A 14,727-nucleotide genomic window follows, 5' to 3' on the forward strand; every position below is an offset into this window, starting at 1 on the left:
TCCTAATTTTTTTTTTACTGAATGAATATTTTCTTCTAATGTTCATATGTTAAATGGGCCACTGATGTTTGGAAAATCTTGAACTGAAAACCCAGAAATAAATCATTCTCTTTATCTGACAACTAAACACAAGAAAGAGGGTGCTGTTACCTTACTGATTTATCCGACATATGAGAAAAACAGGCTTCCACTTAGACTTGTAAAACAAAGCAAATATCTCTTTTTCTCTCACACATACATATAGTAATTGACACTATTAATAAGCCACAAATGGCAATACATTCACCTAGGGAAGGAGCATTCCTGTCCGGGTTTGAGCCTGGGTGATTGTGATGACAGCCACCCCAATTTACCACTAGACCACAGACTGACAGATTGAATGGGCACATTTTCTTTAGATAAGATGATTAGAGATTTTTTTGAAAGGCCCCAAGCCAAACTACAACTGTCAAAGGTTGTCTTGCATATTCAATAACAACAGAAAACAAAATTTAAAATGCAAAAGAGACATAGGAAATGCATAAATTATAAACTGATGAGTTTAGCAGGCACTGCAGAAGTTTAAAAGGAATGGATACCTCCATTTGAACTTCAGTCTGCAGGAAAAATAGAAAGAGAATGGAGCATTTTTTGAATTCAAATGTAACCTTATCTTAACAAACTTAACAGATCTGAGAGTTTGAACTTGGCTCTGATACCAAATGTAAAGCCCTGAAATTTCTAACGAGATATAACTATCCCAATTATAAGAATTTATCAATTTGCAGTTGAGTACATACCTAATGTTAAGTACCTACCTGGCGGAAGATACTTCTGATTTGTTCCAGTTCTTGTTCCCATTACCAAAAGACCAAAACCCTCCCAGCCAAGCTAGGTACAGTTTCAGTACCCAGCCCCAAAATACTTCAAATTCGAAGTATTTTGGCCCCCGTGCCCAAAAGTCTCAAGAACAACTGCTCAAGCTCCATTAATCTCTGTATCTTCCTCTTATTAATTCCTCCTCTGCCTCCCTCTGTTTTTCCCCAAGAATTCCCCCCCTTTCTACAATATCCTTCCTCCTTTTATGCCCTCAGAAACTCCTTCACCGCTTCCCTTTTCTTTATTATTTTAATTTGATAAGTTCATAAGTTGTAGAGTCGGTCACCGCCTTCTCCCTTTCCAATTTGCTGACCATGCACTCTTATTTATACAATATCTCCTTTATCATAATGTTAGGTTTCACTTTTATTTAAATCGAACTATTTTCATAGTTTTAGGGTTTTATATATATAATTCTCTTTATTACATTCACTATTATATATATATATATATATATATATATATATATATATATATATACTTTCCTTTAACTTTATATAGTAGAATTATATATATGTATTATGGTGGTGGTACGTATATCATATACCTTACTATATTTTTGTAAGTTAGGTATTCATTGCAATAGTTAATTCGTTACTTAAATATGGACATTTTTAATATTAACTAATATATATACTAGTGCAGTGCAGGCGATGCATGCATATGTAGCTATCATATGCATGTCTCGTGTGCATGCTAGTATCTCGATGTCCCTATTAATTTAAGATGGGTCCTTACACCCTATACAATGTCCTAACCCTCTAGAGGGCTACATTGGCACATGTAGGGTGTGTGTAGAGAGCCATGGACCTCCACAATAGTAGATAACATTCCATGGATCCCCAGAAATGTTTTGAGGTTGCTCGAGTTTTATCTATTGGACAAAGAAGATGCCCCTGGTTCACCATGCCCAGCCGACCCCACAATTTTAACATGCACTTGGCAGATGACCCAAGACTTGTATGATGATGTGGCATCACTTACACCATCATCTGAGCCCTTGCAGATGGTCTAGAGGCATCTTCGATCTATTTGTAGACCGATGAGGACACTTGTGTGCCCCCACACCCATTGGGAGCACCACATGTTTTTTATTTGGAGAAGGAGGGGCCAACCCCTTGTTGACTACCTTTGGGAGTCCTATTTCTCATTATGGCATCTATGGACTTCGTCAGGCCTCTTAGACAAAGACTCTTTTACATATGACAAAGACTCTTTTGACTTATTAAAGCTGAGGAGCATAAAGAACATTCTTGACCTAGACTTGAACATGATATCGATGCTTAAATAAAATTCTTTTTCTTCTTTTACATAAAGTACAAATGGATATATGTACAAAGATAAATATGAGGCCGAACCTAGTTACTTTTCCAACATGTCCAACCTCCAGTTCCATTCACTCCAATCTGCAACAAAAGAGATAGAGAATAGTAATGCCTTATCTAGTTCCTCCAACCTTTGTGTAATACTTACTAATGGTGTTTTTTCCCCTAGGAAAAATCGTAATTTCAATTATATAGAGAAATTACATTTTGTAGATGCATATGCATATGCTGAACATACATGTCAAGAATCATCAACAAGTGATCTGAGTTCTGATATGTTGATTACCTTGATCCGCGCAGGGAGGTAACAACCAGAGATAAACAAGAAAAAGCAAATATTGTAATGCCATAGCAGTCCAGTTTTATATATACATAAATAAACAAAATTCAAAAATCCTGTAAGTTATGCCTGTAGGTCCATAAATGGCCTGTGATAATACTGATAATGGCCATCATCGAGTTGTTCCCGAATCATCATAGTGCCCGGCTCCCTGAGCGCAACTTCTTTGGAAAGGCCATCAGCTGCTGTGTTTCGCTCCCTGTAAATATGATTACAAGTAAAAGAGTCAAAATATGTAATCAGTCTCAAGGCCTCCTCCAGAATGTGACTTAGAGTGTATGTAGAGCATCTTGTATTCCTATTTAACCAGTCACAAACTATTTTGGAGTCTCCAAATAGTTGAAGGTCTCTGCAATTTTTCTCCAATGCAAATTGTATGAGATATTTTGCTGCTGATAGCTCAACAAAGTTATTGGTGCCCCTCCTGAGTCCTATCAGCAGACTAAATGAGTGTTGTGCTGTGATGTGCAAAATACCCCCCCACATCCCATATCCTGGGCAGCCCCATCAAAATATGCCCATGGCTTTCTGTCATCTATAAGTTCGGGGGTAATGACACGGGGTCGCTGAGGAGGAGGGTCGTCGGGGATGAGAGCGTAATCAGCCAGAACTCTAGCTGCAATAATAGACCATCGAGGTGAGAGGTTCTGGAAAATGAGGGCGTTGCGAGCGATCCATATAGCCCAGCAGGTCAGGAGCGGGAGGTTGCGCTGTTTGAGAGAGGTAGAAGAGGAAAACCAAGAGTACCACGCTTCGGTGACAGATGCAACAGTCCAGGAGTTGGTAGGGGCAACAGACGGTATAACAAGATCCCATAGACGACGAGCTTCTAAGCATTCTAGGAAGAGGTGAATGACAGATTCATTGTCTCTTTTACATAAGTGACACCAGTGGGGACCATATTGCGCCCTCTTAATAAGATTGTCCCCAGTTGGTATTTTATTTTGAAGGATGCACCACATAAGTAGTCTGGATCGTGGGGGGGCCTTCAGTTTCCAGAGATGTTGCCACCAGCCTTCCAGATTTTGTGGCTTCCTCGGCTCAGCAAGCACCAGGTATCCTGCTTTTGGAGAGTATCTACCAGATTTCGAGCAGGCCCAAACAATCTCATCTTCTTCTTCAGTTATGCGGATATGGGCTTCAAAAAGGGTTTGAGTGTACTCCACCCACAGATTGTGCCAATGTGGGGGAATGTTGAGCTGTTGTGCCGATCTCCAGGCCTGGTGTAGGAAGGAGGAGTTTTCCCTATCAGCTATATGAGCTATGTGAGTGATATTTTGATCATGGAGTAGCTGGATAAGGTTTGCCGGTAGGCTATGCATGTTCCCACAACCAATCCACGGGTCGATACCAACCCGAACATTGTGACCTGAATGAATATGCCAAGTGAGTCCTGTCCTGATGGGACCCAGGGCCTTGATAACAGCCTTCCAAATAGTCGAAATGCCTGTAGGATGCCTGGTAGGATTCCTGATCCAGTCCAGAGTCTGTAGTGGGGCGATATATTTAGATATAGTCACCTTGGCCCAGAGGCTATTACCTGTGAGCAGGTGCCAACCAAGTTTTGCAGCTAGGGCAATAGAGAAGTCCTCGAGTTTTTTGAGTCCCCAGCCACCCCATTTTTTGGGCAAAATCAAAGCTTCCCAATTTACCCAGGCAAAAGTCCGGCCAGTTTGGCAGCCCCTCCAAAGGAATCTGCAGCAAATAGATTGAATTCTGGAGAGGATACCACGGGGGATCCAGGCCAGGGACATCCAGTACACTGGAGTGGCTTCCAATACGCTCTTAATGAGGGTGAGGCGACCAACACGTGAGAGGTATTTGAGATACCAAATATTGAGCCTTTTTTCCAATTTGGCAATGAGCCAAACCCAATCAGCAATTCTGTACCCCAGTGGCTTTAACTTATATCCCAGATATTTAAGGCCTTCAGCAAGACTCAGCAGTGTGAATCTGAAACGTTGGAGAGCAAAGTGTATCTCATGCTGTGTGCAGGCAGTCGCGGTCAGAGTGGATTTGTGCTCATTTAGTTCCATACCAGTTGCCAACATGAATAATGTGAAAATGGATCTGATACAGGTCAAGTCCCCAATACTACCATTCAGAAAGATTAGTATATCATCCACAAAGAAAAGATGTGTGAGCCGACAGTCGTCTGTGATCTTGATACCTTGTAGTCTGCCATTTCTGTATTCCACCATTATATTCTGGTTGAGACCTTCCATGACAAGGAGGAAGAGAAGGGGTGATAGAGGGCAGCCTTGTCTAAGACCCCTTTCCGAGATGAAAAACGGGGAAGCACTGCCATTGACCAGTACACTATAAGATATGTTAGAGATACAGCTCATGATCCACTTAATGAAATTATAGGGGAACCCCAGATGAGTTAGAAGCATCCTGATATAAAGCCAATTTACTCGGTCAAAAGCTTTGGCAAGGTCCACTTTAAGGATCATGCCTTTCCTTTTCTTGGTGTGGAGCGAGTGTAAAACTTCCTGGGCAGTTCCAACAGCTTCGTGAATTTGTCTATCTTGAAGGAAGGCAAATTGCTCAGAGGAGATGTGCTTAGAGAGAACAGGTCGCATTCGATTGGCAATAATTTTGGCTACTATCTTGTAAAGGCAGTTACAGAGAGAGATAGGGCGATACTCATCAAATGAAGAGGGATTATCGGCCTTAGGAATGAGGGCAATAAAGGTCGAAGTGATGGATGGCTCCATCCTACCAGTGGTTTTGGATTCTTCAACAACATGTAACAGATCTGTACCCAGGACATCAAAAAAGGCCAAGTAGAACTCTATGGTCCAGCCATCCGGTCCAGGACTTTTGTCCTTCTTGAACCACTTCAATGTAGCCTCCAGTTCTTCTAGGGTAATCTCCTTGATAAGATCCTCTTCCTCCTCTTGTTGTACGAACCGAGGAAAATTCTGGGTCACCCTGATAATTTCTGCTAGATTTACTTCTTGAGGGGCCTTGAAAGTTCTTTTGAAGTGAGAAGATGCAAGAGAGGCCAACTGAGGAAAAGTGGTAGCCGTAGATCCATCTTCGTTCGGGAGTTGCCAAATAGTATTGATAGCCTTTCTGCCATTTGCAAACTTATGATAGAATTTTGTGTTTGCATCCCCTTCTTGTAGCCAAATCGCCCTGCTCCTGAGCCGCCAGACTTCCTCACGGGCTTTGAGTATGTTATCTCTAGCGGTATATAGGGAAGATATCTTGTCCTTATGATCAGCAGAGGTGTAAAGGCCTCCCTGTTCATTTTCGAAAAGCGACAGATCATTTTCGATCTGTCTCAGAGATAGGTCATCTTGTGTCCTCTTTTGGTGTGCCCATTGCTTGGACAATCTCTTCAGGCTTGAGAGGTTGTGTAGGAATCCCTTAGTATAGTTGCCCTCGGCGCCCGGAGGATTGGCTTTCCAGTAGTCAGAGACCATGCTGATATAGGAAGCTTCTTTTAGCCAAGCTGAACAGAACTTAAAAGGTCCATTGGGCTTGGCTCTTCCACTATCGATTTCCATATAGATGGGGAGATGATTTGAGATCCCTCCAGATCCGACCCATTGTCTAAGACCAAGTCCCAAGTCTAGTAGTTTTTCTTTAACAAGGAAGCGATCCAATCTGCGAGCAAGGCTGTCCTCCCCAGTCCTATTGTTCCGCCAGGTAGCTTGAATTCTGGCAAAGGGAATGTCAATCAGCTGGTGAGTGTCCAGTGTGGAAGAAAAATAATCCGAGAGTATATCTCTCTGTGCACAGTGGCCCCAGGACTCCGAGTGACCGATAGAAAAATTGAGGTCACCACCCAAAATCAGGTGGTCAGCAGAGAAGGATTCCGACCCAAGGAGGTTTTCCCAAAAATCCGGCCTGTTGTGACATGGCCCATAGATATTATATATTCTAAACATCATACCAAGGTCTGCTGAAAGGATATCAGCACCAATATGTCTGGCTCCACCCCAACAATTGATCAGTTTTATTGACCTGGTATTATAACTGAAGGCTATACCTCCTGATCTCCGCATAGCATCAAGACCAGTGAACTTCCACCCCGGGAGCATGTTCTCCAGGAGTCTAGAAATGTCAGATACGGGGCCAAGAGTCTCTTGGAGGAAAATGATATCTAGATGGTTGGATTGTACTAACCGACGAAGTGCCAGTTTTTTCTCAGGCCTAGCAAGCCCACGACAGTTGAAGGAGAGTAATTTCATGGAGGGGGATCTGAGGGGGTGTCTCTAGCTCTAAGGACCCCAGGGATAGTGGACTGTTTACTAGTAGCAATCTCATCGCCCGCTTGAGATTGTGCTCTGGAAATGGAAGAGGGACGACCACAGTGGAGCTTCTGCGAAGGGGAGGGAGAGATAAGGTCCAGGCCAATGAAATCCGCAACAAGTTTCTTGGCCTTAGAGTGGGTCTGATACCCCGTCGGAACAGAGATGATAGCAGTAGGGGGGAGGACAAGGGGAAGGGGTCGGCAACGAGGGGAGGGTGGGGGCGATGATGGGTAGGGAGGGAGAGAAATCACAAGAGACCTGAGCAGGGGGAGCGGGTGTAACCGACCCATGACCCAAATTAATTGAGATTCCCGAAGTAAAAAAACTACTAACAAAAGTACAACAATGTGAAGGAGATGAAAGAGGGGTGCTCATACCCGAGTCGAAGGAGTCTCCAGAGGTAGACCTGGCAGGATCAGAAGACGGAGGAGGAGGTCTAAGAGGAGGTCTTCCCCGCTTCTTTTGAGAGGGCTTTGCATGAGGTGCAGTCGATGCCAGAGGGGCCGAGTGAGATCCAGTCCTTCTGACAGGCGAGGCGGATTGCCGAGGCAATTCCTTCAAGAACTGTGGCTGTTCCACTTGGTCGGAACCCTCTCTGTTGTTTGTATTCTGCTCCTGTATTTTCCTGGTGCCATTGAGAGGGCAATCTTTGAAAACATGCCCGACTTTGTGGCACCTCCGGCACCGGAAAGGGATGCCCTCGTAATCCAGGATCTGCCGTCTGGTAATATTCCTCCATTGAATATTAATGTGCTCCAGAACACCGTCCGAAAGGTCCATATGCACTAGGATCCGAGCAAATGCCATGCGCCCCGTAGTCACGAAAGAGGCATCATATGTGAGGTAGTCTCCAAGAGCGTTCCCAATCCTCCTGAAGATGTCCTCCGTCCAGAAATGGAAAGGGAGACCCGGGAGACGAACCCAAATAGGTCCAGCGTCCACTCTTTCTTGCTCTGGGTCGAATAACGGAGTCCACCGCCTAAGCAGGACAGGGGCTTGATCGATATGCCAGACTGTCGATAGGACCCAGTTGGTGTGTGCCAAGCAATTGAAACGCATTGCAAACCAGCCTTTTACAAAAGTCTGTACTCTGGGGGGGTCGCTGAGATGTTGTCCCCAGACCTCCATGGTCCATTTTTGTAGGCGCTCCACGCTGTATTGTCTACCTCGGACTCGACCCACTAGAACACGCTCCGACGACTCCATTGAATCCAGTAATGGGGTGTCCTCTGAGAAGTTCAAGAAGACTTCACACTACTTGAGCTTGAAGCTCCGCTTCCTCTTAGCCCCTTGACTAAGCCCGGTGGTCCCCGCAGCCGATAATACCGAAGTCTGTTGTGCTAGAGAAGATGATACCCTAGCAGGGTCAGTTGGAGTGGATGCAAAAAACCCCGGAAAGGTACCAATGCCTGTGAAATTGCCTTGTATGGGGGCCGCCGGGGTAAGAAAAGAGGAACAGGCGGAAGTCAGAGAGGCTGGGGTCGAAGGAGGATCAGACAAGGGTTTGACAGAACCAGATGAGGAGGGGAGCGAAGCTGTGGCCGCACCAGGAGGTATGCTAACAGGGGCAGCTTGAAGCCCAACAAAAACCAAGGTACGAGGGGGAAATGGCTGTGAGACGAGCTCCGGGTCGACAGGGGTGTCTTCGGGCAGCGAGACAGACTTAAACCGAGGGCTGGAAATGGGAGGGAGTGCACCAATTTCCTCGGTGAGCTCGTTATCAAATGAGAAGAAACCTTCGAGGGTGGTCCTGGCTTCCGTCCAAATGGGCTCTCCTTTCGACGGGTCAGCGGAATAGTCTAGGTTATCCTCCATAACTGTCACAGCCTTTTGCTGACAGCTGCCTGCGGAAACAGAAGGGTGGTCGGAGAAGAGATGAAACAGTGAAAGGGAAAAACCGTCCAGTGTAATGCGCCACCGGAAACTGCTGAGGGTAAGTAACAACCCGGGGAGGGTAACATCAGGGAAAGTGGTAGGAAGATGGTTAGTCGGCGGCAGCGGAGGTTAGGGAGATAGTTACGGGGGCGGGCGAAGAGAGAGGTCGGCCAATCCAGTAAACCGCGACGAAAACCAATTCAGAAACCCTAGCTCCATCGCCATTCCTCCGCTTCGAAACCTTACCTCTACTAATTGTGTTATTATCTTATTAAAGCCATTTTACAACATTAACCAAGAATAGATACAATAGTAAAAAGTAACCCATAATTTTGAGAGATAATAGTTTACAAAAAGAGTTAAACAATGAATACATCCAACATCAAAGGAGTTCAACAATCAATACCACCATCATCAAGGTATGTAAAGGGATTTATGTTCTTGATAGCAATCCCATACCCTCGTACATGATAAAATTCATTGAAAATGCTGCAATCCTACCAATCCTAAAATCCTAAAAAGTGTTAAGTCTACTGAATTTTGAGTAGGATCTGAAATTCTAATTTCTCCATATGAAATCCAATAAGGTTTGAACCACTCTTAAACATTTTGAAACAATTAATGGTAATTAACTGAATTTTGAGTAGGATATGAAATTCTAAGCTCTCAATATGAAGTCCGATAAGGTTTGAACCACTCAAACATTTTGAAACAATTAATGATAATGTTAAAATTCTAAGTAAAAGAATAAAAGGAAAGATGAAGGAAAGATAAGGGAAGATAACCAGAGTGGGATTCGCCTTTCAGAGAATCCCGTGTTCCACGACCACTCTAAGCACATTGATATCATGTACCACTTTATCTGGGATATGGTACAATCTAGAGCCATAAGGCTCCAACACATCAGGACAGATGAGAAGGTCGCAAACATTCTTACGGAGCCTTTTGGGAAGGTCAAATTCTTAACCTTCCGAGAGAGACTTGGAGTCGTGGAAAGCCCCTCCTATGAGGGTCCCGTATGAGTTGGACACTAAGCTCTAGGAGCTCCTAACAACTTGGGGTACTTCTTGGAGCTATGAGCAACCACAGGGTCAAACATTTTGAAACAATTAATGATAATGTTAAAATTCTAAGTAAAAAAATAAAAGGAGAGATGAAGGAAAGATAAGGGAAGATAAAGGAAATGCCAAGGAAAGATAAAGGGAATGTCGACCTTTACTTTAAGAATTTAACATTACCATTGATTGCCGACATCGCCAGGGTACAAACCAATCCTCCTATTGGGATTTCTACCGGTTCATTACCTAAGCTTGTCCGACCAACCGTTTTGATCATTTACTGGTTTGTGCTTGTCGGTTTGATCGATTACTGGTTCATACCAGTCGGTTTGATTGATTGGTGGTTCGAACTGTTTGGTTTTTAAAACTATGGATCATTATCTTCTTTGCATTCCAATTGAAGAAATTTCAGTTCTCTTGTGTTCAAAATGATAAGATCCCTCATCTCACTTTCCTTGCAACCTGTGAAGCCAAGAAACTGGATTCGTCCCCCAAGCCCTACGTGTCTTGAATCCGGCAAATCAGAGACGATTCGGGTGGATTTGTGTCTGAAAATCGGGACACGTCATTCCAATCGGGACATGTTCGAATCCGGAATGTGTCCCGATTTTCGGACACGAATCCGCCCATCAGGGACCAGCACGGCGTTATAAAGGCGTATTTCCCCATTCTATTTTTACATTGAGTTGTTTAGTTTGTTGTGGGTGTTTGGGAGCAAGCAACAAAGGACAGTGATGAAGATGATGATGATGACTATGATGATGAGGACAGTGATGCTGATTTTGATGATGACTATGAGGATTGATGACTCATGAGTCATGAGCTACCTATTGCCTTGAGGCTTGTATACTTGTAGTTGTTTTGTATTTGCTATTTCTATTTGCCATTGGCATTGCACTACTTATGTAACACATTTTGATTTTGATGACTTAATGAGAAAACTACAGTATCTTTATCTTGTATATTTGTAGTTGTTTTGTATTTGCTATTTCTATTTTCCATTGTCATTGTACTACCTATGTAACACATTTTGATTTTGATGACTTAATGAGAAAACTATAGTATCTTTATCTTACTATCTTGTCTTTCTCCTATGTGTGTGTGTATATATATATATATATATATTTCAATAAAATAATATATAACATATCCGAACGTGTCTTGTTCCAGGGGGTCAACGTGTCCGTATCCGACACTCGAATCCCCGTATCCATCAAATCCCGAATCCCCATGTTAGGTGACTTAGCTGTGAAGAAGCTCTTCCATTTTTCCCAAAATGCAAAGCCCTCTTAGTGTTGTGGCTATGTGCTTCCAGTTGCTGCTTTTCCAAATTCTCATTACAAAAGTGATCTTTTGTAGGGCTGCGCAATGTAATGAAAAAAAAGGGGCAGCCCTCAACTCTCGAAGTGGTGATTGGCTGTGGGGAAGCTTTGTCAGTTCCCCACATATGCTCTTTTTGTGTTTTTTTTTTCTTAAATTGAATGTTTACTGCATCATTACGATTTGAAAGTTTGGAGTCAGGTTCTCAGGTCTGGTTGTACATGCTATGACAAATCTTGGTGATAAACTTGCTTCCTTGGTGGGTTGTATCTTCTCCTTGTCTCGCTGCACATGTATCGATAACTGACAGATTCTAGGGATTGGTTTTGGAGGTTAAGTACTGTAATAATGGGGTCAAAACATTCTCTCAAAGACGAAAAATCAAAGAACGAAAAGGTATTCTTACTAACGAGTGTTCATATGGGACTTAATGCATGATAGCTGCCCTAAATGGCAATTTATGCATAATTTCATCTCTGAAGAACAAACTCTTCTAAAACCCTCCCTATTTTGCACACATATGGTTTTGAAGAAATGTAAGATATGGAGTTGTTGTTTACTTATACAACTTTCCTGAGGACACCATGGTGTAGTTTCTCTAGGAGACTGTTAATGCACGAGAAATAATCGATCAGGTTGAATCACTTTTTACTGGTTCTTTTCACAATGCTAAATTTAAGTGTTCTATTTGTTATATTAATTTTATTTCTTATCTTGTATAAATAATGTGTGGCCTTTGCATTGCAGGAATATAGCTTAGAAGGTATCGATTGGACTAAAATTGAGTTTCGAGACAATGAAGAGTGCCTAAAACTCATTGAAAAGGTTTGTAATTGTTCAAAGTATTTTTTTTTTTTTTTTTTTGTTAATTCTAAATAAATCCATTAAATTTTCTTGCCTTTTTTTGGCTACTTATTTGAACTATTTACATTATATGAAGATAATTGTCTATTATCTTGCGCTTACCTGAGCTCACATCAGGACGTGGATGCTATATTTATTTCTTTTCCCTTGTTGGATTCTGTGCTAATATGAATACATACCATATGCATACATACATCATATACATATTTTGCTGTAAAACTTCAAAGATATAAGAGAGAATGCACCATAAAACTTCCAAAATAAATCTAAAAACAGAAAAATATATCCAAACATTCACCATGAATAACATCAAGAATATAGGGAGAAAAACTCTTACGGTAGGGCAAGACTAAAAAATCATCGAAGGAATCAATCCACAAGGCACACTTACTACAAAACAATACATTCCAACATCCATCCAATATAATGCTATGTATGTGTATTTATACTACCTCATAAGTATTTCTAGGGGTCTTATGCCAAATGCCCGTTATTATTATATTATTTCATTTTAATTACAAAGTGGGCCATTTTCATTACTATAGCCACATTCTATTCATTACCCCCTTAGGTACCTTCCTAGGTACCCCATATTATTCTCTTTCCTACCTATATTGTATATTTACATATTTACATGTGTATATATTATTATTTTATTGTCAAGAATCTGGGAAAGGTCATCTGCAAAATCATTTCCATATTAAAAACTTTTCCCATTTCATGTTTCAGCCAATACAAGGTAGTGCCTATAGGTGATTCCTGATAGAATTGGTAAAGATTTATTTTCAGAGTTTATTTCTTTTCGTTGGCTGTCATTAGTGATCTTTATTTCACCCTTGCATTCATTTAGGTTGTTACAGGAATACTTAAAAAAAAAAGTGAATGAAGCTTGTACCTTTTCTGGGATATTCTAATTTGAATCACTACTCAAAGGAAGGCTACTAATTAGCAATTCAGCATCAAAATTTCTTAAAGGGAAATGTTTTATAGAATGAAGGTGTCTGGAAGATAGTCAATCTTGTTTTTGTTCTTTCTTTTGTAGCCTTTTCTCTGTGCTAACGACAAGGAGAAAATAACTGATTCTGAGGAATGACATCTATATATATATATATATATTTTTTTTTTTTTTTTTTTTTTTTCCTTACATGTTAAGAATATTTAATTATTCATAATACATTATGCAGAAACCTGGGCTTATTTCATTGCTGGATGAAGAGTCCACATTACCAGAAAGGACTGATTTAACTCTAGTCAATAAGCTTAAGCGGCATTTAAATGATAACTCTTGTTTTAAAGGAGAACGAGGGAGAGCGTTCTCTGTTCGTCACTATGCTGGTGAAGTAAGTATTGATAACAAGCAATCTGAAATACCGAATTTGTATGTCTATTAAGATTTTGAAGTCAAGAATTTGAGAATTCATACTTTTGACTGTTTACAGGTTGTCTATGACACTAATAGTTTTTTGGAGAAAAATAGAGATTTGCTGCATTCTGATTTGCTCCAAGTACTATCTACAAGCTATTATGAGTTGCCACGGCTATTTGCATCTAATATAGCTAAAGAGGCCCAGGAGTTTACATGTCCCCTATGGAAGGCAAATGGGCTAGAGTCTCAGAGGCTAACTCTTGCAACAAAGTTTAAGGTGATTGTACTTTTCTTGTGTCCGTAAACACGTTAAATCTGCTTAGAACTTTTAATGCAGTTTCCCTTAAGTTTAAGGCGATCATACTTTTTTGGCTTGTTTGTGAAAACAAATTAAATCTGTTCAGAACTTCCAATGCAGTTTGGCTTACAGAAATTCTCAACTTTCTTGTAGGGACAACTGTTCAAATTATTGCTGCATGTGGAAAACACATCACCTCACTTCATTCAATGTATTAAGCCAAACAGGCAACAGCTTCCAGGTATTTTTGAGCAAGACCTTGTTCTGCAGCAAATTCGTAGCTGTCGATTGTTGGAAGTTGTGCGCATATCTAGATCTGGCTATCCAACTCGAATGTCACATGAGCAGTTTGCAAAAAGGTAATATCTATAGTATGGGAAATTTTGTGTCAACTTTTGCACTTCATCAGTCATTGACTTTCTTATTGATTTTGTATCTATTTCTGCAGATATGGATTTCTTCTGTTACAAAGTGTTGCAGATCAAGACAAACTTAGTGTCTGTATCGCAATTCTACATCGATTTAATATCTCAGCTGAGATGTATCAAGTTGGCTTCACTAAGTTGTTTCTGCGTGCAGGACAGGTAGTTATTGCGATTCTGATTTTTATGGAATTGTTAAAGCTGTAATCAACAAAGCCCATTTTTAATTCTATAATTGTTATGGTAGTGAGTTTGGCAAAATATTTTTTCGTTGTTATATCACATTGAATATGCCAAAGAGGTGCTTGTGGATCTTTTTGACTATGGACAGTTTGGTTATTAGAAGTAGAACATGTTCCTAGTTGTATTAGAAAGAAAAAACTTAATTTGGAGGTTGTCCATCCCTTCGATAAGCCCTTTCTCCCTGCTATTGTATTTATGCAGATTCCACCCTAATACATATGTTGGAATGCATAAGAGGAACTAGACATAATGGTCTATTTCTTATATTTATTTTTACTGGACTTCTAAAGCAGTTAAGCTTATGAACATTGATAAATTTTTAACGTAAATGGTTACTATATTAGATAAAAGGACTGCACTTTAAAGCCATATGCTGAATTACAAAAATGGTTATCTGGAGTCTGTTTTCACACATAACTCCCAAAATGCCGGAAAGGCAAATTAACGTTACAAAGCGAGTGTGCCTGCTCAAAATGTGGCAGGTGTACTA

At 41.1% G+C, this 14,727-nt stretch overlaps 1 protein-coding gene across 1 annotated transcript in view; it reads left to right on the plus strand.

Annotated features, from left to right (window-relative positions):
• LOC149264027 (myosin-1-like) overlaps window positions 1–14,727 on the plus strand; it is a 202,120-nt gene that overhangs the window by 139,471 nt on the left and 47,922 nt on the right. Inside the window, exons 15-19 of the mRNA XM_089427361.1 lie at window positions 11,792–11,869; window positions 13,093–13,248; window positions 13,348–13,551; window positions 13,726–13,931; window positions 14,021–14,156. Coding sequence (XP_089283487.1) covers window positions 11,792–11,869; window positions 13,093–13,248; window positions 13,348–13,551; window positions 13,726–13,931; window positions 14,021–14,156 — 780 coding nt within the window. The remainder of the gene's footprint in view (window positions 1–11,791; window positions 11,870–13,092; window positions 13,249–13,347; window positions 13,552–13,725; window positions 13,932–14,020; window positions 14,157–14,727) is intronic.

Source organism: Pinus tabuliformis, chromosome 6 (genome assembly GCF_031772625.1).
Source record: "Pinus tabuliformis cultivar Carrire ecotype Pingquan chromosome 6, CPIR1, whole genome shotgun sequence".
Lineage (NCBI taxonomy): Eukaryota > Viridiplantae > Streptophyta > Pinopsida > Pinales > Pinaceae > Pinus > Pinus tabuliformis.